Raw genomic sequence first — 22,470 nt, forward strand, 5'->3', positions numbered from 1 at the left:
ACGGTCGTGTGCTAAGACCTGTTTTCTTAGATACGGGTAGAGGTATGATACTGAAGCTAATGGGAAATACCAGGGTACACGACCCATTGCCAGTGTAAAAAATTTAAGCTTCTCAGTCAGTGAACTCAAAAGACATGGCAATTTATGTCAGACGTTTTGGTACTCGCGAACACACTGATCTAAACCTATAGATGAACTACACTCCTGGAAATGGAAAAAAGAACACATTGACACCAGTGTGTTAGACCCACCATACTTGCTCCGGACACTGCGAGAGGGCTGTACAAGCAATGATCACACGCACGGCACAGCGGACACACCAGGAACCGCGGTGTTGGCCGTCGAATGGCGCTAGCTGCGCAGCATTTGTGCACCGCCGCCGTCAGTGTCAGCCAGTTTGCCGTGGCATACGGAGCTCAAAAATGGTTCAAATGGCTCTGAGCACTATGGGACTTAACATCTGAGGTCATCAGTCCCCTAGAACTTAGAACTACTTAAACCTAACTAACCTAAGGACATCACACACATCCATGCCCGAGGCAGGATTCGAACCTGCGACCGTAGCGGTCGCGCGGTTCCAGGCTGAAGCGCCTTTAACCGCGTGGCCACACTGGCCGGCATACGGAGCTCCATCGCAGTCTTTAACACTGGTAGCATGCCGCGACAGCGTGGACGTGAACCGTATGTGCAGTTGACGGACTTTGAGCGAGGGCGTATAGTGGGCATGCAGGAGGCCGGGTGGACGTACCGCCGAATTGCTCAACACGTGGGGTGTGAGGTCTCCACAGTACATCGATGTTGTCGCCAGTGGTCGGCGGAAGGTGCACGTGGCCGTCGACCTGGGACCGGACCGCAGCGATGCACGGTTGCACGCCAAGACCGTAGGATCCTACGCAGTGCCGTAGGGAACTGCTCCGCCACTTCCCAGCAAATTAGGGACACTGTTGCTCCTGGGGTATCGGCGAGGACCATTCGCAACCGTCTCCATGAAGCTGGGCTACGGTCCCACACACCGTTAGGCCGTCTCCCGCTCACGCCCCAACATCGTGCAGCCCGCCTCCAGTGGTGTCGCGACAGGCGTGAATGGAGGGACGAATGGAGACGTGTCGTCTTCAGCGATGAGAGTCGCTTCTGCCTTGGTGCCAATGATGGTCGTATGCGTGTTTGGCACCGTGCAGGTGAGCGCCACAATCAGGACTGCATACGACCGAGGCACACAGGGCCAACACCAGGCATCATGGTGTGGGGAGGGATCTCCTACACTGGCCGTATACCACTGGTGATCGTCGAGGGGACACTGAATAGTGCACGGAACATCCAAACCATCATCGAACCCATCGTTCTACCATTCCTAGACCGGCAAGGGAACTTGCTGTTCCAACAGGACAATACACGTCCGCATGTATCCCGTGCCACCCAACGTGCTCTAGAAGGTGTAAGTCAACTACCCTGGCCAGCAAGATCTCCGGGTCTGTCCCCCATTGAGCATGTTTGGGACTGGATGAAGCGTCGCCTCACGTGGTCTGCACGTCCAGCACGAACGCTGGTCCAACTGAGGCGCCAGGTGGAAATGGCATGGCAAGCCGTTCCACAGGACTACATCCAGCATCTCTACGATCGTCTCCATGGGAGAATAGCAGCCTGCATTGCTGCGAAAGGTGGATATACACTGTACTAGTGCCGACATTGTGCATGCTCTGTTGCCTGTGTCTATGTGCCTGTGGTTCTGTCAATGTGATCATGTGATGTATCTGACCCCAGGAATGTGTCAATAAAGTTTCCCCTTCCTGGGACAATGAATTCACGGTGTTCTTATTTCAATTTCCAGGAGTGTATCTGCCAGGTGTAGAAGTATTTGTAACACTATGGCTCTAACGCTGTACGGATTTATTTTGCTTTTGTTTTATTTAATGTTACATCGTTGAGCTTCTGTAAATGTGTTTGGATCGATAACACAAAATTGTATACTCCTTTCTCTGTAAAAAACTTTGATGTCATGATTTGATTGTATGCAAAGTAGTGTATCTGTCATTTAAATTCTTTGTCCCGTTTGCAGGGAACAAAACTTACTGTATATAATTGTAATTTCTGTGTGAATAATTTTTTGTAGAAATGTCAATATGTGTGAATGTTCTGTTTTATTTAAAATGTTTGTTTGCTGTTATGTAAACTGCTGATCCTCACTTAGGGTTCTTAGTTATTCTGTGTGTAAGAGGTGTAGTGGTTCCCCTCGGGAACGGAACTGTGTAGCGCGCGCAAAATGTGGTTGGCCTAGGTAGAAAAGGTGGAACTGAGACTCAGTCGGGAACGAGCTACCAAACTGTGCACTGCCATGTAAAGGTTGTAAATTATGTTGGTTCAGAGAGAGGCTTTTTCTGCTACTTTCCAATGCCTCGGATGGATGGATAAATAGCTGGAACGGTTCTGGAATTGGTATTCATCATCGCCACCAAGAAGGGTTAGAGTCCAGCAATTCTGTCTGCAAATCCGCCTACCAACATGCAGTTGCCACCACACTGCGCAATCACTGTAAAGGAGTACTATAATAATGTACAGTGAAAGATCAGCTTACTGGATGTTTTAGTGTGCACAAATATAAGGTAACTTATAGCTGAATTTATGTACCTACCTTGATTTTTTCCCTATCACAACACTTCTCAGGTTTCTCTCCATCTGAACTATGATTACCGAGTGTCCTATTTTGTGGAGAAAATGAAAGCCTCAAAGTTAGATAGTTAATTACATAATGTTGTTTGATCTTTGATGAGAAGGGCATATTCAGATTTACTGTGGATTTAGTGAAATTGTGGGAGGCATTAAATGTAGTTTTGTGAAGTTTCAAAGTCACCCATTTAATCATTTACTTGAAAGTAGGAGACTGGTAATAGAAACAATTTGCTGTTTCTTTTAAAAATTAAAGTTCTTAAAACTGAGGCTTATAAAGTTTTGCTTAGTTAATGATCATAGTGCTGCCTGTAGTAAATGTTAAAAGGTGATTCAGTTTCTTGTAAATTTGTCAACATAGTGTCTCACTGCAGCAAAAGTCGTGAATTGCATTTGTGGAAAGTTATATTGGCTTGCTAAGCACTCGTTTCTTTCGGGTATTGAAAGTGCATATTAATAGCGTAATAAGATCCACAGGTTATCCTTTATCACTATTTATGAAAACAATAATATCTTTATTCAAAAGACAGTGAGAAGAAACCTGTTAGTGAATTCTAATTAACTTTCATTTTAAGTAGTAAAGTATTTAACTGAGAGAGAGACTTAACCTATTACCAGCTCATAATTTTGCAGTGAACAACATTTATAATTCTATGTCAACTAGGAAAGTGTTTGAAAAATAATACTTCACCTGTGTCCAATTAATGATTCTGCAGTGAATATTAATTGTAATATTATAAAGACCATTCAGTTTGAATAAGCCTTGAAAGTAATAGTGTGTTTCGGTATCTGTTATATATTTGCAAATAGTTTGCGCTGCTCTAGTTGTTAGTTCCAACCTTAACGCTAACATAGGCAGATGTCAGAGTTCATTGCACTCGCGTGTGGTAAATTATAGGTTGTGTTATCCGTTAAAGTTACTCATACCTAATTTCTTAAACAAGATTGTTAATCATTCTCTTGCCTAATTAGGCTGGCGACCGTTTCCTTTACTCTCTAAACAGTATAGCTAAGTAAAATAGTATTTGTTACTGTTTAAATGTTTACGGAATTCTGACTTTCATTTCCGATAAGCCACCTCTGTTAGGTACAACACGGTCAACACAACAAAATTCCTCTCAGAGGGTAACACTGCTCTGTTACTTTATGCCATAATTGCTTCAACAACATAGTTTTATTTCACGATCTGCCTCCAACTTTAAGGTATAGCAGTAGCAGACGTTAGTGTTATATATTAAACCAGAATTTCCATATAGATGGTGCTAGCCGTCAGTGTAGGGCCCGTGACACGGCGTCTGCAGCGCCCTCTGCTTTCTGTAACGGCTGACGACGAATGTCAACACAGTAATACAAGTTCCGAACACCACTTGTGAAATGCTACTCGCCAGATACAAAAGAAAGTCATTTTTCCATCGAATAGTGACAGGTGATGTAAAATGGCTCCTAAGCGTCGTAAATCATGGGTAAATCCAGGCAAACCATCGACATTCACTGCAAGACCGAATCGCTTTGGAAAAAAGACAATGCTCTGTGTTTGATGGAATCAGAAGGGTATCAACTATTATGAACTGCTAAAACCTGGTGAAATCGTTAAGACTTAATAATAATCGCTACCCAAATCAAACGATCTATTTGAATCGAGCGTTGTGTGCAAAACGACTGGAATATGGGAAAAGATAACACAAAGTCATATTTCTCCATGATAACGCCCCATCACACACAGCAAAATGGGTCAGGGAAACGATAGAGGCATTCAGTTGGGAAATACTAGGGCATGCGGCTTATTCTCCAGACTTGAATCCGTCTGATTATTATCTATTTGCATCACCGGGCCGGCCAGAGTGGCCGAGCGGTTCTAGGCGCTACAGTCTGGAACCGCGGGACCGCTACGCTCGCAGGTTTGAATCCTGCCTCGGGCATGGATGTGTGTGATGTCCTTAGGTTAGTTAGGTTTAAGTAGTTCTAAGTTCTAGAGGACTGATGACTTCAGCAGTTGAGTCCCATAGTACTCAGAGCCATTGGAACCATTTTTGGATCACCGGGAAACGCTCTCGTTGAAAAACGCTTCAGTTCGTATGAAAATGTACGAAACTGGGTCGCCGACTGATTCGCTTCAAAAGAAATGTTCTTTTGGCGTGGCATTCATAGCCTGCCGGAGAGGTGGGAGAAATGTATAAATAGCAATGGAGATTATTTTGAATAAAATATTGTTTACCAGTTTCAAACAACAGACTTGTAATTATTGCAACCAAATTCCGGTTTTATACTTGTACATCTGGTATATAAATAATTTTGTCCGCAACACTCGAAGCGTGAGTCCTACTCGCACTTGCCCGGTTCTTCCATTGTTTGACTGTAGGAGTGATAGAATATTATCGCACTCATACCCTATTGTTTAAAGAAACGCATCGAAACAGAGCCCAGGCTAGGATCGAGGCATCGACTCGAGTGTTAAATTCCATTCGCGCGAGACTGTGCCGCGGACTCCGCGTCGACAGCCGGCGCGACGCTTTGCGGCGCGGCGTAGACGCCAGTGTTTCGCGCACGGCGGCGTTTGGCGATGCGTGGGCATCCGGCGCCGCGATTGGTCGGCGACGGGCCAATGGGCTAGCGCGGCGCCGCGGCGGGAAGGGGGCCTGGCGCGCTTTAATGTGCAGGCGCGCCGCGCGCGGCTGCAGGTGTTGGCCGCTTGTCAGCCGGACAACAGAAGCCCAGGGCGGACGAGTCGCGTTCCCAGCGCACTGCCGCGAGCGAGCGAGCGCGTGCGTAGCCACGCCGTGGACGAAAGCTGTTACTCATTCTGCAGGAGTGCGCGTTGACGCTCCCGCGGCTGGCCCACAGTGTTCTCCTGTTTTGAACACAACAATTGGGCCAATTGTCAACCAGTTGCATATTGGTGCAAAGCGACTTACGGAGTTCTGGTTTTGGACGCACCACTTTACAATGTAAACACTATACAGTAGCAGTTTCCGTCTGAGACAAGCGTATACTGTCAGTGATTATTGTGTATTTCCGGGCACGCTACCTGAGAGAGTGTCCAGGATTAACTGTGTTTTACGAAATCTGTCCCGCCGCTTTCCCGCGGAGCAACAACAATACGGGCTGTGGAGTGTGTGTCTGACGTGAGTGTAGAGCGGCGAGGGAGTGTCCGAGGAGAGCGCGGACAGTGGACAGCGGGCAGTCACAGGTGTTGCGGCGCTATGGGCGGTCGCGGCGCGAGTGGTAGCCAGTGAGGAGGAGATGGCAGCGATGCTGTTGCGGCTGGCGCTGCTGGCGGCGTGCTGTCTGGCGGCGGCCGCTCTGCACGCCGGCGCCGGCGCCCAGCCCGACGCACAGGTGGAGGCGGTGCGCGACGTCTTCAGCCGCGTGCTGCGCCTCCGGCCCCCGGCGCCGACCCCCGACGCCGTCGCCGCCCCCACGCAGCCGCCCCCGAGGCACATGCTCGAGCTGTACCGCAAGTACGCCGCCGGCGCCGCGCGCCGTCCTCACCACGGCAACACGGTGCGCAGCATCCTCCCCGATCCAGGTAAGGGCGCCACCGCTACCCCTCAGCTGTGTCGCGATTGCACTGGCTACCATCCTGTCGCCAAAAGCGCGACGAAGTAACGACCAAACGATTGATAAGAGCACATTAGGTTTTTCACTGCAAAACCTACGTTCATATAACTCGCTTATTTTTTAGAGGACGTCGTATTTGCCATTGATTGTAGAAATTATTTATTCCACAACTGCAGTTTCGGCCTTTCGGCCGTTTTCAAGCTGTACTGCAAAATATTTTCATTCAGCGCACTCACACTTTAAAATCCTCCGACATGTATACATATCATAAATGATGAAAATTACGTGCACTGTTGCCGGTATTAATACAAATTTTCTTAAATTTTATTAACTTTCCGTATGTGCTTATACAGCAATCTCAGCGGTGGAATGTCATTTTAATAATAGATGAATGTTGTTGTTGTTTCGGTCTTCAGTCCAGAGACTGGTTTGATGCAGCTCTTCATGGTACTCTATCCTGTGCAGGCTTCTTCATCTCCCAGTACCTACTGCAACCTACATCCTTCTGAATCTGTTTAGTGTATTCATCTCTTGGTCTCCCTCTACGATTTTTACCCTCCACGCTGCCCTCCAATACCAAATTGGTGATCCCTTAATGCCTCAGAATGTGCCCTACCAACCGATCCCTTCTTCTAGGCAAGTTGTGCCACAAATTTCTCTTCTCTCCAATTCTGTTTAATACCTCCTCATTAGTTATGTGATCTACCCATCTAATCTTCAGCATTCTTTTGTAGCACCACATTTAGAAAGCTTCTACTCTTCTCTTCTCTAAACTATTTATCGTCCACGTTTCACTTCCATACATGGCTACACTCCATATAATTACTTTCAGAAACGACTTCCTGACACTTAAATCTATACTCGATGTTAACAAATCTCTCTTCTTCAGAAACGCTTTCCTTGCCATTGCCAGTCTACATTTTATATCCTCTCTACTTCGACCATCATCAATTATTTTGTTCCCTAAATAGCAAAACTCATTTCCTTTTTTAAGCGTCTCATTTCCTAATCTAATTCCTCCAGCATCACCCGATTTAATTCGACTACATTCCACTATCCTCGTTTTGCTTTTGTTGGTGATCATATTATATCCTCCTTTCAAGACACTGTCAATTGCGTTCAACTGCTCTTCCAGGTCCTTTACTGTCTCTGACAGAATTACAATGTCATCGGTGAACCTCAAAGTTTTAATTTCTTCTCCATGGATTTTAATTTCTACTCCGAATTTTTCTTTTGTTTCCTTTACTGCTTGCTCAATATACGGATTGAATAACATCGGGGATAGGCTATAGCCCTGTCTCACTCCCTTCCCAACCACTGCTTCCCTTTCATGCCCCTCAACTCTTATAACTGCCTTCTGGTTTCTGTACAAATTGTAAATAGACTTTCGCTCCCTGTATTTTACCCCTGCCACCTTCAGAATTTGAAAGAGAGTATTCCACTCAACATTGTCAAAAGCTTTCTCTAAGTCTACGAATGCTACAAAAGTAGGTTTACCATTTCTTAATCTAGCTTGTAAGATAAGTCGTAGGGTCAGTACTGCCTCGCGTGTTCGAACATTTCTACGGAATCCAAAATGATTTCCCCTAAGGTCGTCTTCTACCAGTTTTTCCATTCGTCTGTAATGAATTCGTGTTAGTATTTTGCAGCCGTGGCTTATTAAAATGATAGTTCGGTAAATTTCAATTCTGTCAACACCTACTTTTTTGGGATTGGAATTATTATATTCTTCTTGAAGTCTCAAGGTATTTCGCCTGTCTCATACATTTTGCTCACTAGATGGTAGAGTTTTGTTAGCCCTGGCTCTCCCAAGGCTATCAGTAGTTCTAATGGAATGTTGTCTACTCCCGGGGCAACAAACACAATACCCATTCCCCGAGCGGAGAAGATCTCTGACCCGGCCGTGAATCGAACCCGGGCTCTTGTGCTTACCAATCCTGCGTGCTGACCGGGCAGCTATCGAGGAGGACATTTTAACTTCCATCACATAAATCACTACACATCAACGTTCTACCACATTCTTCACATATAAACTAAGACCGTTGGCACGAAAAATTCGTTTTATTTTCGCCCCAGTGGCCTTAGTTCGCATATAAACAGTTTCTTAGAACATTGATTTATAGCGATTTATGTGACGAATGTTAACATTGGTAACAGTGCACTTAATTTACATAACTGCACGGTGTATACAGCTCCCCACTCGTCTGCTGTTTCTGTATTTCTTCAGCGAAAAGGATTATTCTTGACCAGGACATGACAGAATTTTTAACTCTGACATGTTCGGAAGCAAAATATTTTGCAATATCACTTGAAAATGGTCCAAAGGCCGAAACAGCAGTCGTGAAATAAATAATTTGCACAATCAACGTTGAATATGACGTCTTTGAAAAATTGTACATGACTGTGAACCCCAACCATGAGAAGTTAATCAACATATTGCTTAGTGACTATGCCAGTTTCTAAAACCTAGTCATTACCAGCAGATCTGTTAGGTCTTATTGCTGACTCCTAGCATCGTCCAATAAATATTTATGGATTACTGAGACCAGTCTGACAAAATCTCGTTTTGCACCGCCTACACGAAAAAATTTCTCGAATGAATAGTTTAGTGGCCATAATAGTTTCATCTTGACTATCGCTTTGGGTCACATTCCGACGATCGACGAGCCGTCTGTACCAAAGGAGAACAACTATAAATAAAATGCATACAGTAACTAACTGTACGTAGAGCCTCATACAACATTTTAGTCTGTATACCTGCAGAATAGCTAATCTGTAAACGGAGTGAGATGGCTCAATGGCTAGCACACCGTATTCGCTTTCGGAGCGACGACGTTTTGAATCACCGTCGGCCCATCGTGATTTATGTTAACCGTGATAAACCTAAACCGCCCCAGGCCAGTGCCAGGATGGTTCCTTTGAAAGGATACGGCTGATGTCGTTCCCCATCCTTCAAACATTCCGAGCTTGTGCTCCACCTCTAGCCTTGATGTCGACGGGATTTTACGTCCTAATCTTCCATCCTTGTTTTTAGACTCTGTAATACATGATTCTTGCACAGTATCAGAAGTAGACAAGGCACTGTGGTTCTGCTAGCCGCATTAATGCTTAGATTGGAAGGAAAAAATGTATTTTCGTGATGTCACATGTTATACGAAAATAGAGCATTCCAAAAATTTGTTTAATTATTGGTAACTGTGGAATGCTTGGTCAAATATGTCTTCTGCCAGTACATTGAACTGATAATTAAGTCAACCTGTGTTCAGTGCATGTATACTTGATGAAAAACTGGATGCACTTTTGTGTAGCTGTTCTCCTTTGGTACAGTTGTCGGAACGTGACTGAAATCGATGGTGAAAATGAAAACAAGTGCAGTTCTGTGTTGTATGATGCGGTTTTTAAGAATTTATGTGAGCACTGGCTGAAATAAGCTTTACGGTGAAAAATCATGAGCACACTGACGCTTCTGCCGATAACACGGCAGGTATCAACAATTAATTGGGCATAGCATCTAACGTACAGTGGTCAACAAGGACTCAGTGGACAACACTTATAAGGTCTGTTTCAAAAGTGCGTCTCTCCTGCTCAAATTACTCTCCGTATGCAGCCAAGATGTTCACTCATCCGTTCTTCGTCGAAAACGGGCTTTATATTCCTTTCGCTATTGAGAAAAGAGCGAAACACAAGAAATGCTGTAAATTGGGTCTCCGAAGGAAATTAGCGCTCGTCCGTCTTTTATGAAGGAAAACAGAGTTTTTTAACTATCGTACAGATAAACTGCCACAGCTTACTATTTGCTTTGTTACTAGTTTCATCAAAGAAACATGAGCAGATTAAAACTGTGTGCCGGGTCGAGGCTCGAACTAGGGACCTTTGCCTTACTCGGACAAGTGCTCTACCGGTAAAGCACTTGCCCGCGTAAGGCAAAGGTCCCAAGTACGAGTCTTGGGCCGGCCGCTGTGGCCGAGCGGTTCTAGGTGCTTCAGTTCGGAACCGCGCTGCTGCTACGGTCACAGGTTCGAATCCTGCCTCGGGCATGGATGTGTGTGATGTCCTTAGGTTAGTTAGGTTTAAGTAGTTCTAAGTCTAGGGGACTGATACCTCAGATGTTCAGTCCCATAATGCTCAGAGACATTTGAACCATTTTTGAACGAGTCTCGGCCCGGCACAGAGTTTTAATCTGCCAGGTAGTTTCATATCAGCGTACATTCCGCTGCAGAGTGAAAATTTCATCCTGGTAGGATCTTTACAGATATTCGTTGCGCTGGTGGCAACAAACGGGTTCAAGGCTCTGCTGAGTACCATCATCAATACAAAACTGTGCAAGTTACACCATTTGTGTCGACGTTGGTACTGAAAGTAGCTTTGAGCCTTTAACGTATTGTCTTCAGGTTACTGAGTATCTGAAAATGCTATCCTTAGCAAACTGAAAATAGTAACAAAGCAAACAATACGCGATCTCTGGATATGTATTTCATTAATAATGGTCACTGTGTCCTAGCAACAATACCTTAGTTTGCAATGCTTGTCAAGTTGTTTGAATTATTTATGGCGGTTTCGGCCATGTAGCCCATCCTCAGATTTAAAATAAAAGAGAGAGTGGTAGATATCAGCGGCGTCAGCTCTGCCGCATTTTTATAAGAACACGCGCCGTGTGATAGAGCTCAGTAGCTATCATCCTGTTGGTAGCTCAGATCAGAAAATCGTCTTTTTCGGACGAAACCGGAAACTAAATTTTAAAAACAGTGATATAAACTATGATTTATTTCTAAAATTATAAAAGCAAATTTACTTTTATCTCCTGCGGCACTGTGGCCTCTATCTGCTAGTGTCATTGACATTTTGCCACTGAATGCATTAAAATATCACTATTTCAACGTTGAAGCTTTTGTGGACTGGCAAGACAGCCAATCCACGAGAACGGGAGGCCGAAGGGCACGCGTTTAAGCTCACGCAGGATGGCGTGAGGTCTGGAACAGGTCAAGGTCTTATAGTAGCAAAAAGAGTACGTAGCTTCTGGAATACTTAACTTTAATCCATAATTGATGAACATCGGTCTGACGGTACATGCTTCACAAGATAAATAGCAATTGATAATGGCGCCTTGCTAGGTCGTAGCAAATGACGTAGCTGAAAGCTATGCTAACTATCGTCTCGGCAAATGAGAGTGTAATTTGTCAGTGAACCATCGCTAGCAAAGTCGGCTGTACACCTGGGACGAGTGCTAGGAAGTCTCTCTAGACCTGCCGTGTGGCGGCGCCCGGTCTGCAATCACTGACAGTGGCGACACGCGGGTCCGACGTATACTAACCGACCGCGGCCGATTTAAAGGCTACCACCTAGCAAGTGTGGTGTCTGGTGGTGACACCACAGAAGCCATTTCCAAATGACTGTATTGTTCAACTCGTTAAAATGGGCGTACTTTGAGTCCAAGCCTCACATCAAATAACACAAGTGCAAAACAATGGGGGATAGCCAGACTCCACAATTAAAAATATGCACCAAGCGGCAACGAACTGACACTCCGTTCTTACGTCCGTAGATTTCTAACTACTACGCTACATCACTAGTGTTCAGTATTTTGTTTCTAATCGTGAAGTTCCGTACACAACGTGTTTATGACTGTGTAATTGGTGGGTACTTCGACTCTCATCCAGTATGTGTATTTCGATGGGTTACGCAATAGTCATTCGAAAACGGTTTCACAGCCAAAAATGCGCATTAATAAAAGCAAAATAAAGGGCTATTTTAATTCATAACTATGTAGCTGGTATTATTGGCTCAGGTTCGCTTCTGCTGTTCATAGCAATTTGTATTTTTGTTGTATCCCAGACATGTTAGATGTACCATAGTGAGATCTTACGTAATGGAAATTTATAATCATTTGTTCATTATTCAGCACCCACTGAAAGACTATTTAGAAGGCCCTTAACACTGGGACTACGTCACTATGGTATACAGGGTGAGTCACCTAACGTTACCGCTGGATATATTTCGTAAACAACATAAAATACTGACGAATCGATTCCACAGACCGAAAGTGAGGAGAGGGGCTAGTGTAATTGGTTAATACAAACCATAAAAAAATGCACGGAAGTATGTTTTTTAACACAAACCTACGTTTTTTTAAATGGAACCCCATTAGTTTTGTTAGCACATCTGAACATATAAACAAATACGTAATCAGTGCCGTTTGTTGCATTGTAAAATGTTAGTTACATCCGGAGATATTGTAAGCTAAAGTTGACGCTTGAGTGCCACTCCTCCGCTGTTCGATCGGTTGTATCGGAGAGCACCGAATTACGTAGGGATCCAAAGAGAACGGTGATGGATCTTAGGTACAGAAGAGACTGGAATAGCACATTACGTCCACATGCTAACACCTTTTTATTGGTCTTTTTCACTGACGCACATGTACATTACCATGAGGGGTGAGGTACACGTACACACGTGGTTTCCGTTTTCAATTACGGAGTGGAATAGAGTGTGTCAGGCCAATAGATGTTCAATGTGGTGGCCATCATTTGCTGCACACAATTGCAGTCTCTGGCGTAATGAATGTCGTACACGCCGCAGTACATCTGGTGTAATGTCGCCGCAGGTTGCCACAATACGTTATTTCATATCCTCTGGGGTTGTAGGCACATCACGGTACACATTCTCCTTTAACGTACCCCACAGAAAGAAGTCCAGAGGTGTAAGATCAGAAGAACGGGCTGGCCAATTTATGCGTCCTCCACGTCCTATGAAACGCCTGTCGAATGTGTACCTCACCCCTCATGGTAATGTACTTGTGCGTCAGTGAAAATGATCAATAAAAAGGTGTTAGCATGTGGACGTAATGTGCTGTTCCAGTTTCTTCTGTACCTAAGGTCCATCACCGTTCCCTTTGGATCCCTACGTAATTCGGTGCTCTCCGATACACACGATCGAACAGCGGAGGAGTGGTACTCAAGCGTCAACTTTAGGTTACAATATCTCCGGATGTAATTAACATTTTACAATGCAACAAACGGCACTGATTACGTATTTGTTTATATGTTCAAATGTGCTAACAGAACTAACGGGGTTCCATTAAAAAAACGTAGGTTTGTGTTAAAAAACATACTTCCGTGCATTTTTTTATGGTTTGTATTAACCAATTACACTAGCCCCTCTCCTCACGTTCGGTCTGTGGAATCGATTCGTCAGTATTTGATGTGGTTTACGAAATATATCCAGCGGTAATGTTAGGTGACTCACCCTGTAAATTACTTTATATGTGAGTTGAGGATGAAGAGAGAAAGAAAGAAAAGAAGTATGGTTCAAAATGGCTCTGAGCACTATGGGACTTAACATCTGAGGTCATCAGTCCCCTAGAACTTAGAACTACTTAAACCTAACTAACCTAAGGATATCACACACATCCATGCCCGAGGCAGGATTCGAACCTGCGACCGCAGCGGTCGCGCGGTTCCAGACTGAAGCGCCTAGAACCGCTCGGCCACACCGGCCGGCAAAAGGAGTATGTTGATATAATATAATGTATATTACAGATTAGTTCTTGGTCTTCCATTCTTATCGTTCCTTCCTGTTTCTTATACGTACTGTATATTACCCGTCTTTCCCTACATCTTACACCTGTTGTTCTGAAAATTTAGAACATCTTGCCTTTTCTAGGCCAACAGATTTTACAAAGGTGTCTTGATTTTTCTCAAAACCTGCTTCCATTTACAATCACAAAGTCACAACTACCTACTAGGTTTCTTTAACTTTCTTAAAGGCGAATTGATATTACCCAAGAGATCTTCAGTTTTATTTTCCAGTCTTCTGTACATTATAGAAATTCACAATATAGTATACCATTCATTGGTAACTGGAAAACAGAAAAATCTAGGGCCAACTTTGCGAACCTCATAACCCGTCTCGGCTTCGTATCGCCAAGTGAAAACCTGCTCGTCGGAGGAGGCCGCGTGGCTGGCTGGGCACCTGCCCGTGAGGTGCGATCAAGCTGGACAAAGGCGTGGTGGTGTTGTAAACTCGTGCGAGTACAGCACGCTGTATTGATCTCTCTCTCGTAGTAAATAATAGTGATCGAAGTCTCAATAACTAAGCGTTACAACTCCGAAGGCCGACTCGGTCGTTTCGTAATACAGCGTCGCACAGTAGGCGTGGCTGCGAAGTTTCAAACAGCACAACTTTCTGGTCTACGTATGGCATGAAACCTCACAACTCACGGCGCCAATATCGAGAAACCGTGGAACACTTTGTTCACTCATAAAGCGGAGGTCGTGCCGCCCTGGTCGTGGATGAGAATTTTAAAAGTGTCGTTCTCGAGCGTGCGGGTCCTTCTTAGTCACAACAATTACATAAACGTTTGTGTACTTATGTATTATAAGAGCGTACTCGATGCACCTGTAAAAAGCAGTTTAGCTGACGAGTGGATACGTACCCGGAAAATGAGTTTTAAAAAATATACTAAAATAGCAAAAAGGAATCTTTAACCCCAATTAAAATAGTTTCTCCAAACTCTTCATTTGCCAGTTAATACTACGTGTAAAATGCTTCATACTCTCGCAGTTCCGTCTTGGTTTGTTTCATCCCTCGTAATGTGCCAATTAGCCAAGACTCAAAGACTCAAAAATAGGTACTCGAGATTGTATTTCTTCGTGCTAGACTAATAAGAATTTGATTAACGGTCTGGTTCAGTACCTGTTTATGTACAAATGCGAAGTGTGGAAAAAGTGATAGTGTAAGACATCACGTAGTTCGAACAGTCTTGTGGAACAAATACGTGCCGGCCGCGGTGGTCTAGCGGTTCTAGGCGCGCAGTCCGGAACCGCGCGACTGCTACGGTCGCAGGTTCGAATCCTGCCTCGGGTATGGATGTGTGTGATGTCCTTAGGTTAGTTAGGTTTAAGTAGTTCTAAGTTCTAGGGGACTGATGACCACAGTAGCTAAGTCCCATAGTGCTCAGAGCCATTTGAACCATTTTTTGAACAAATACGTACTTTAAGGTTTACTGATGTAATTCTGTCAGAGACAACAAACGACTTGCGATGGATACGGTTTTGAAAAGAGATTACAAGATGAAAATAAACAAAAGTAAAAACAGAATAATGGAATGGAGTCGAATCGTATCATCGGACGCCAAGGGAATTGAATCAGGAAATGAGACAAAAACTAATACACCGATTTTGCTGTTTGGGGAGAGGAACAACTGACTATGGCAGAAGTAAAAAGATTATAAAATGGATGTTTGTAATTGGTGTAACACGAAAACTTGTTGTAGATATAACATGCATACTTGCGACAGCAAGAAAAGCTTTTCTGAATAAGAGAAATATATTGACACCTATTCAATTTTTTTTAAGGCAGTCTTTTCTGAAAGTATTTGTTTGGAGAGCAGCCTTGTACGGAAGTGAAACCAGCACGAACAGACAAACTAATATTAAAACGCTTGGAATGTGGAACTATAGAAGAATGCTGAAGATCAGAGGGGTACATCGCATTACTAATGAAGAAGTACTGTATAGAATTGTAAAGAAATTTCTGGCGCAAAATGACGAAAGGATCGGTTAATGCGATACATCCTGCGAGATCAACGAGTAGTGAATTTTGTTATGGAGATAAGGACTGCTGCTAAAAATTCCAGAGGGAGACCAAGATCTTTCTACGGTAAGCGCATGGGTTGGTTGTCGAAAACTTAGGATCGAGAGGTACATCAAACCGCTCGTCGGACTGATGACAACAACAATGGGTTCCGCAGTACATGCGTCATCGCTGTAAAGGCCGGTGTTGCTAGTTTTTATGACACATTCGATGTTTTATAATGTGGCGACCAGGTTTTAAAATTCCGTATTTCGATACACTTTAGTCGAATTAAATGATATTCAAAAGCTTGGAGTTGCTGCTTACAGTATGCTGATGCCCCCAGTTTTGGTCACGTGACCTGTGCCCATCTACATCTACATCTACATCTACGTCGATACTCTGCAAATCACATTTAAGTGGCTGGCAGAAGGTTCATTGAACCACCTTCACAATTCTCTATTATTCCAATCTCGTATAGCGCGCGGAAAGAAGGAACACCTATATCTCTCCGCACGAGTTCTGATTTCCCTTATTTTATGGTGGCGACCGTTTCTCCCCATGTAGATTGGTGTCAAAAAATTATTTTCGCATTCAGAGGAGAAAATTGGTGATTGGAATTTCGTGAGAAGATTCCATCGCAACGAAAAACGCCTCTCTCTTAATGATGTCCAGCCCAAATCCTGTATCATTTCAGTGACACTCTCTCCCATATTTCGCGATAATACAAAACGTGCTGCGCTTCTTTGAACTTTTTCGATGTACTCCGTCAGTCCTATCTGGTAAGGATCCCACACCGGCCAACAGTATTCTAAAAGAGGACGGACAAGCGTCGTGCAGGCAGTCTCCTTAGTACATCTGTTACATTTTCTAAGTGTCTTTCCAAATAAAAGTCGTAACAGCGCTGTTACGACTCAGCGTCCGCGGCCCACCTGTCTGGCCCGTTTGTGCGGCCTATCGGCAAAACGTTAGTAGAAGTGACGCAGTCTTATGACTATGTACTTTACTACTAACATTTTAAATTTGACAAGGCCAATATCTGACATGTTTTAATTTTAATTTTATAGTGTGACATTTCTGAAGAAGGCCACAGTATTATAGCCGAAACCTAGGTAAAGTTTCTTTGCTTATGCAACTGGAGGCTGAAAGTTAATATAATTACATTTTATAGTTGCTGACTCTGCTGCACCATGCTAAAAATGTATGACAAATCTACGTGTAGTGTCAAAATGTGGGGGTACTCGTTCGCGGTGACCTGTCCTTCAAATGGACGTATTAATCTTCGTTACCCCACGGTGTCAATAGAACGGGAGTATGTGCCGGCATCAGGTTTCACCCTTTCCCTCCTCTCATCAGCTACATAATTCGCTGCACTCGACATGCGCCCATCTCTTTGGCGTAGAGATTCGATTAACGGAATAGTTAACGTCACGAAGGAAATATGTCAAATTTCTTGCAAGTAATGTAGCGCAACTAGGCTGGCTTCTTTTCCTTTTTTGTCGCCACCGTTGTTACTTGAAGGCCACATGCAACCGTCACCAACAACTTTTCACGATCTCTACGGCATGGATACCACTGCTTTGATAGGCCCTGGCAGTCACAAACACTAGCATACGTGGATCAAAAACTGCATCATGTCAAAATCCATTTGACTTCAAAAATCCTCTTCTGTGCATCTGAACGCTCAGTCCATAGATGTTCCTAATCAAGTGGTCAGATCCAGACAAAATATCATTCTTCTGCAAGGACTGGCAGAGTTTGAAAGAACACGTGATCCGGATGAAGAGCAGCAGGAAGATTTCATATTCCTAGACCTCCGGAAAGTGTTTGCTATGGTGCCCCACTGCAGACGGTGAACGAAGCATACGGAATAGGTTTCCAGATATGTGGAATCTCGAAGACTTCTTAAGTAAGAGAACCGAGTACGTTGTTCTCGACGGCGAAAGTCCATCAGAGACATGGATACCGTTAGGAGTGCCTGTGGAAAGTGTGATAGGACCGCTCTTGTTTTCTATATAGATAAGGTGGACAGCAATTTACGACTAGGCGCTAGTCTGGAACCGCGCGACCGCGACGGTCGCAGGTTCGAATCCTGCCTCCGGCATGGATGTGTGTGATGTCCTTAGGTTAGTTAGGTTTAAGTAGTTCTAAGTTCTAGGGGACTGATGGCCTCAGAAGTCAAGTCCCATAGTGCTCAGAGCCATTTAAACCTGACCGCAGCTCGTGGTCGTGCGGTAGCGTTCTCGCTTCCCACGCCCGGGTTCCCGGGTTCGATTCCCGGCGGGGTCAGGGATTTTCTCTGCCTCGTGATGGCTGGGTGTTGTGTGCTGTCCTTAGGTTAGTTAGGTTTAAGTAGTTCTAAGTTCTAGGGGAATGATGACCAGAGATGTTAAGTCCCATAGTGCTGAGAGCCAGCCAGCCATTTGAACCAATTTACGACTGTTTGTCGATGACGCTGCAGTATGCAGGAAACTGTGGTCTTTGACTGCTGAAGGATACAGAATGACTTGGTGTGATGAATGACATCTGGCTCTAAATGTGGAAAATGTAAATTAATCCAGATGAGCTGGAAAAAAATCCTGTAATGTTCGAACACCGCATTAATGGTCTGCTGCTTGACACAGTCACGTCGTTGAAATATCTGTACGTGACGTTGCAGGGCGATATGATATCGAACGAGCATGTAAGGATTATCGTAAGGAATATGGACCAATTTACATTGGTCAAGAACGCTCATGGTACAGTCTGTCTCCCTGTTGATATAGGTATTGTTTGTATCTTTAGTTTGTACTGTTTTGAGGTTGTGCTGGCATCAGAAGAAGATTAGTGAGCCCATGTTGTGTGAACAACGTAAAAGCTGATATGGTGTCCTACTGTTCCACATGGGAAATGGAAGACAACGAATTCTGGACTGCTTTAGACAGCGGTGTTAATCCATCGTCACAAGTACATCGAATGGCATGTTTACCGCCGTGTTACAGCTGCAAAACTTTTTAGCAGGACCCTTTACCATAGTTTCTCCTGAAAAAAACATGGAACATATTTCTAAACGCCCTTATAAATACACAACTATACGAAAAAGAAGTGGAAGAACCGTAAGGGGAGGGGAAACGGAATGAAAGTTCAGGGACTGAGAAGACATGCGATGTTATTTCAATAGTATCAGAATAGGGATATATTTACAAAGAACCCACTTATCAGTATGACGTTGCACCCCCTCTGCCCTGGATGCATGCACTGATTCAGCTGGGAAGGATGTCAAAGACTTTGTACCCTCTTCTGAGGCACGCTGGCCCACAACTATTGTAACTAATCGTTAATATCCTGGACATGAGCAGTGGTGTGGACCTGACGTCAGAGCTATTCCCTCACATGTTCTACCAGGGACAGATCTGGGGATTGTCCTGGCCTGGGAATACCTCAACATCATGCAGACAGTTCATACAGATTGATGCTATTTGTACATGAGCATTGTCATGTTGAAAAATGGCAAAAATGGCTGTCGATGAGAGCTAACACGTGACTTATCGCTGTACCGGCAGACTTCCCTCACAGTATTTTTGACGTGAATTCATACCCGATGGGTTCCAACACCATGACATCAATAATGAGACCGTCGTGCCTCTGCAAAAATATTGGAAGAATGGAACCTCTTGCCAGGTTGTTGCCGTGCTCTCTGACGATGGTTATCTGGGGTAGTGCAGAATGCGATTCATCGCTGAACACATTGCGACACTATTCATCAGCAATCCACACAACCCAGGCGTGGCCCCACTCCATAGGCAGCCGTTTGTAGTCTCCGACCAGTGGTTCGGGCTGACACAGAATGTTGCATAAGGTTCATTACTTGTTCTCGGGTGGCAGGCGAACATGTGAAGGCGTGAACGATGAGACTGGTTCATATTACGGCGATTCCCGCTTGTCGTTGTCAGGTATGTTCGATCGAAACGTTGGGAATGAGTTTGGCTGCATTCAAGTTCCCATGCAGTCCAACAATATGCCATTGTCGCATCAGAATGCGCAACAAATCTGGGTGGTACACGATGCGAATAACCAGCGAAACGCAGACCCACACTGAGACCCCATGCAGTCTGTCAGGTGCTGATCAAGCCTTCTTATAAAATAAGACTGTAGCTCTTTGTCCTTCACAGTGATCACGCAGTATCTGGAGCTGTTCACACCCTAATATGCCCATCCAGGTTTGCTAATGACACTAAACACGAGCAACACAAATCCAACTTGATGGCTATTCTACCTGTCAGAGAATAATCCAACTCTAATCATTTACATGCCCCTCGATGGGGTGTATATGCACGAAATTACATTGACAATAGGCCGTGTGTTCTGGACGCTTCACTTTTTTGTCAGGCTGTGTATGACGTGCGTGCAAAAAGAGAATGTGTATTTGTCGATTTTTAAACTTAATAAAATAAGCAGCTGTCTTAACATTTGCGGAACTGACCAGAAATATTCTGCATGGAGGAACTAAATCGAAAGCTACAGGGAAAGTGGCATAAACTACGTAAACAACAAATTAGATTCATTGTAGTTTGCTGTCGGTTGATTGTGAGCTGACAATAAATATCTATCTTTATGCTTTTACCGTACAACAACGATTGTGCTTCGAAAGACGAGAGAGAGAGAGAGAGAGAGAGAGAGAGAGAGAGAGAGAGAGAGAGAGAGAGAGATCAAGCGAATAGCTTGATGTTGCACATCTTTCTGTCTGTGTTTTAGTTACATAATAGCATAAGGCAATCCCGTCAGGCGAGAAGAATAGAATTCCAGCCACGCCCACATTCTCAAATTCGCGACAGTTACATAAGCACACTGGGGAAGCAGGCCGCTGAGTACGGGGCAAGTGTGAGAAAAGTCCTGGCTGCCCAAGTGGAACACTAGGGGCGGGCACGCAGGTACACGGTGCTCCTTATGCCTGTTACGAAAAACTCCACACGTTACGCTAAATAACATCTACATAGGTATATAAGTGTTCTTTTCACATACATGTACCAAATAACAGCGTTGTAACCGAATTTCGCAACCACAATGTACGAGGAAGAAGTCTTCCGGGCTTACGACAGAGTTAGGCGCAGCCGTAGGCCCCCTACTTACAAGCAGCGTTCGGCTCATTGGGGATCGCACTAACTCTGACAGGTGATTGGTCTGTTGAGCACTGCGACTCGTTGCTCAAGTAAAACGACGCAGTTGTTCAGTGATTTATTCGAGAGATCCCTACACAATTGCGCACTGAAAAATTCCTACTTGGCATGTTAGCCACGGCGGAGGAAAATAAATCTGTTAAAAAGGTCAGAGCAGAGTAGGGGGCGTAGTCTCGGTCGAAGTTTCCCGGATAACCGTAGGTCGAATGTGTACCGTTGTGCAGCGGGGCCATAAAACGACAACCAAATACCGAGGAGCGCACGGAAGTGTGTCTATCTAAACTAATTTACCCCAGCTAATACCAGTTACATTACATCGCGCAGTTACTAATTACATTAGCTGAAGGAAATGGTTTCAGCTCGAAAGTCAGAGCAAGACAAACTTTAAATTTCTATCCATGGTTGGTTACATTAGACGTGAATTTTCAATGATGTTTGTTGCGTAAGGCTTGGCTGTAAAACCAAATGCATTAAAAGTACATAAATGTCATTGATTTGTTAAGATAGTAAGCTGTACTGAAGAAAGGACATCGCAGTCAGATAATAGACATGTGGTACTGCAAGGTGTGATATTTAATAATAATGAATCTAGAGGCCTCATGTCTTAATTCTTCCTAATGTACACAATATGTGAAAGAATTTTTATTCTAAAACATACAGAAGATCTGTAGGTGTGATCTACAGTGCACACTGGTGACTTTCTGATCTATGGTTATCAGGAAAATCTTGTTTGTTCCTAAGTCAAAAAAAAAAAAAAAAAAAAAAAAAATGGCTCTGAGCACTATGGGACTTAACATCTATGGTCATCAGTCCCCTAGAACTTAGAACTACTTAAACCTAACTAACCTAAGGACAGCACACAACACCCAGCCATCACGAGGCAGACACAATCCCTGAACCCGCCGGGAATCGAACCCCGGGAACCCGGGCGTGGGAAGCGAGAACGCTACCGCACGACTACGAGATGCGGGCTGTTCCTACGTCCCCTAATCTTTTCTGACCCTATAAAACGATTGCTTTTCTACAAACTGTACAATACACGTAATTCCTCCGATTTTTTATTGTGTTCTCAATATAGCTTCAGGTATTACATGTCATCCTTATTATATGGTGGACGTCCCCACTTCGCTGACCCAAGTTGCAATCTTCTGCTGCTAGAGGGCTCCGAATTGTAGCGTGTAACATGGTGGTGCGTAACATAACTATGTCGTGCTGTAATCCAAATTCTAATCACAGAAAATGTGCTTCCTATTGAAATGTAGAGGAGAATGATGAGAGCTGTGTGCGGTGACGATTGTATCGTCAACAGTAACGTGCGACGTTGGGTTGCTCACGCTTGTAATGAAGGAAACGGTGGTTCACCATTTTGGCCTAGAAAAGAAGAAAGCATCAATGGAGTTTCTCCACAAAGGACCGCCAACACCAAAAAGATTCATGTCCATGCCATCAGCAGACAAAATCGTGCTCACAGAGTTCAGGGATGTTCAAAGTTGGGTGCATTTGAAATTGATGACTACAGACA

General features: G+C 44.2%; 1 protein-coding gene across 1 annotated transcript in view; it reads left to right on the top strand.

Moving 5' to 3' along the window:
- Window positions 1-22,470, top strand: part of LOC126456090 (uncharacterized) — an 891,834-nt gene that overhangs the window by 168,920 nt on the left and 700,444 nt on the right. Inside the window, exons 2-3 of the mRNA XM_050091846.1 lie at window positions 5,163-5,426; window positions 5,989-6,190. Coding sequence (XP_049947803.1) covers window positions 5,163-5,426; window positions 5,989-6,190 — 466 coding nt within the window. The remainder of the gene's footprint in view (window positions 1-5,162; window positions 5,427-5,988; window positions 6,191-22,470) is intronic.

The sequence above is a fragment of the Schistocerca serialis genome, chromosome 2 (genome assembly GCF_023864345.2).
Source record: "Schistocerca serialis cubense isolate TAMUIC-IGC-003099 chromosome 2, iqSchSeri2.2, whole genome shotgun sequence".
Taxonomy (NCBI): Eukaryota; Metazoa; Arthropoda; class Insecta; order Orthoptera; family Acrididae; genus Schistocerca; species Schistocerca serialis.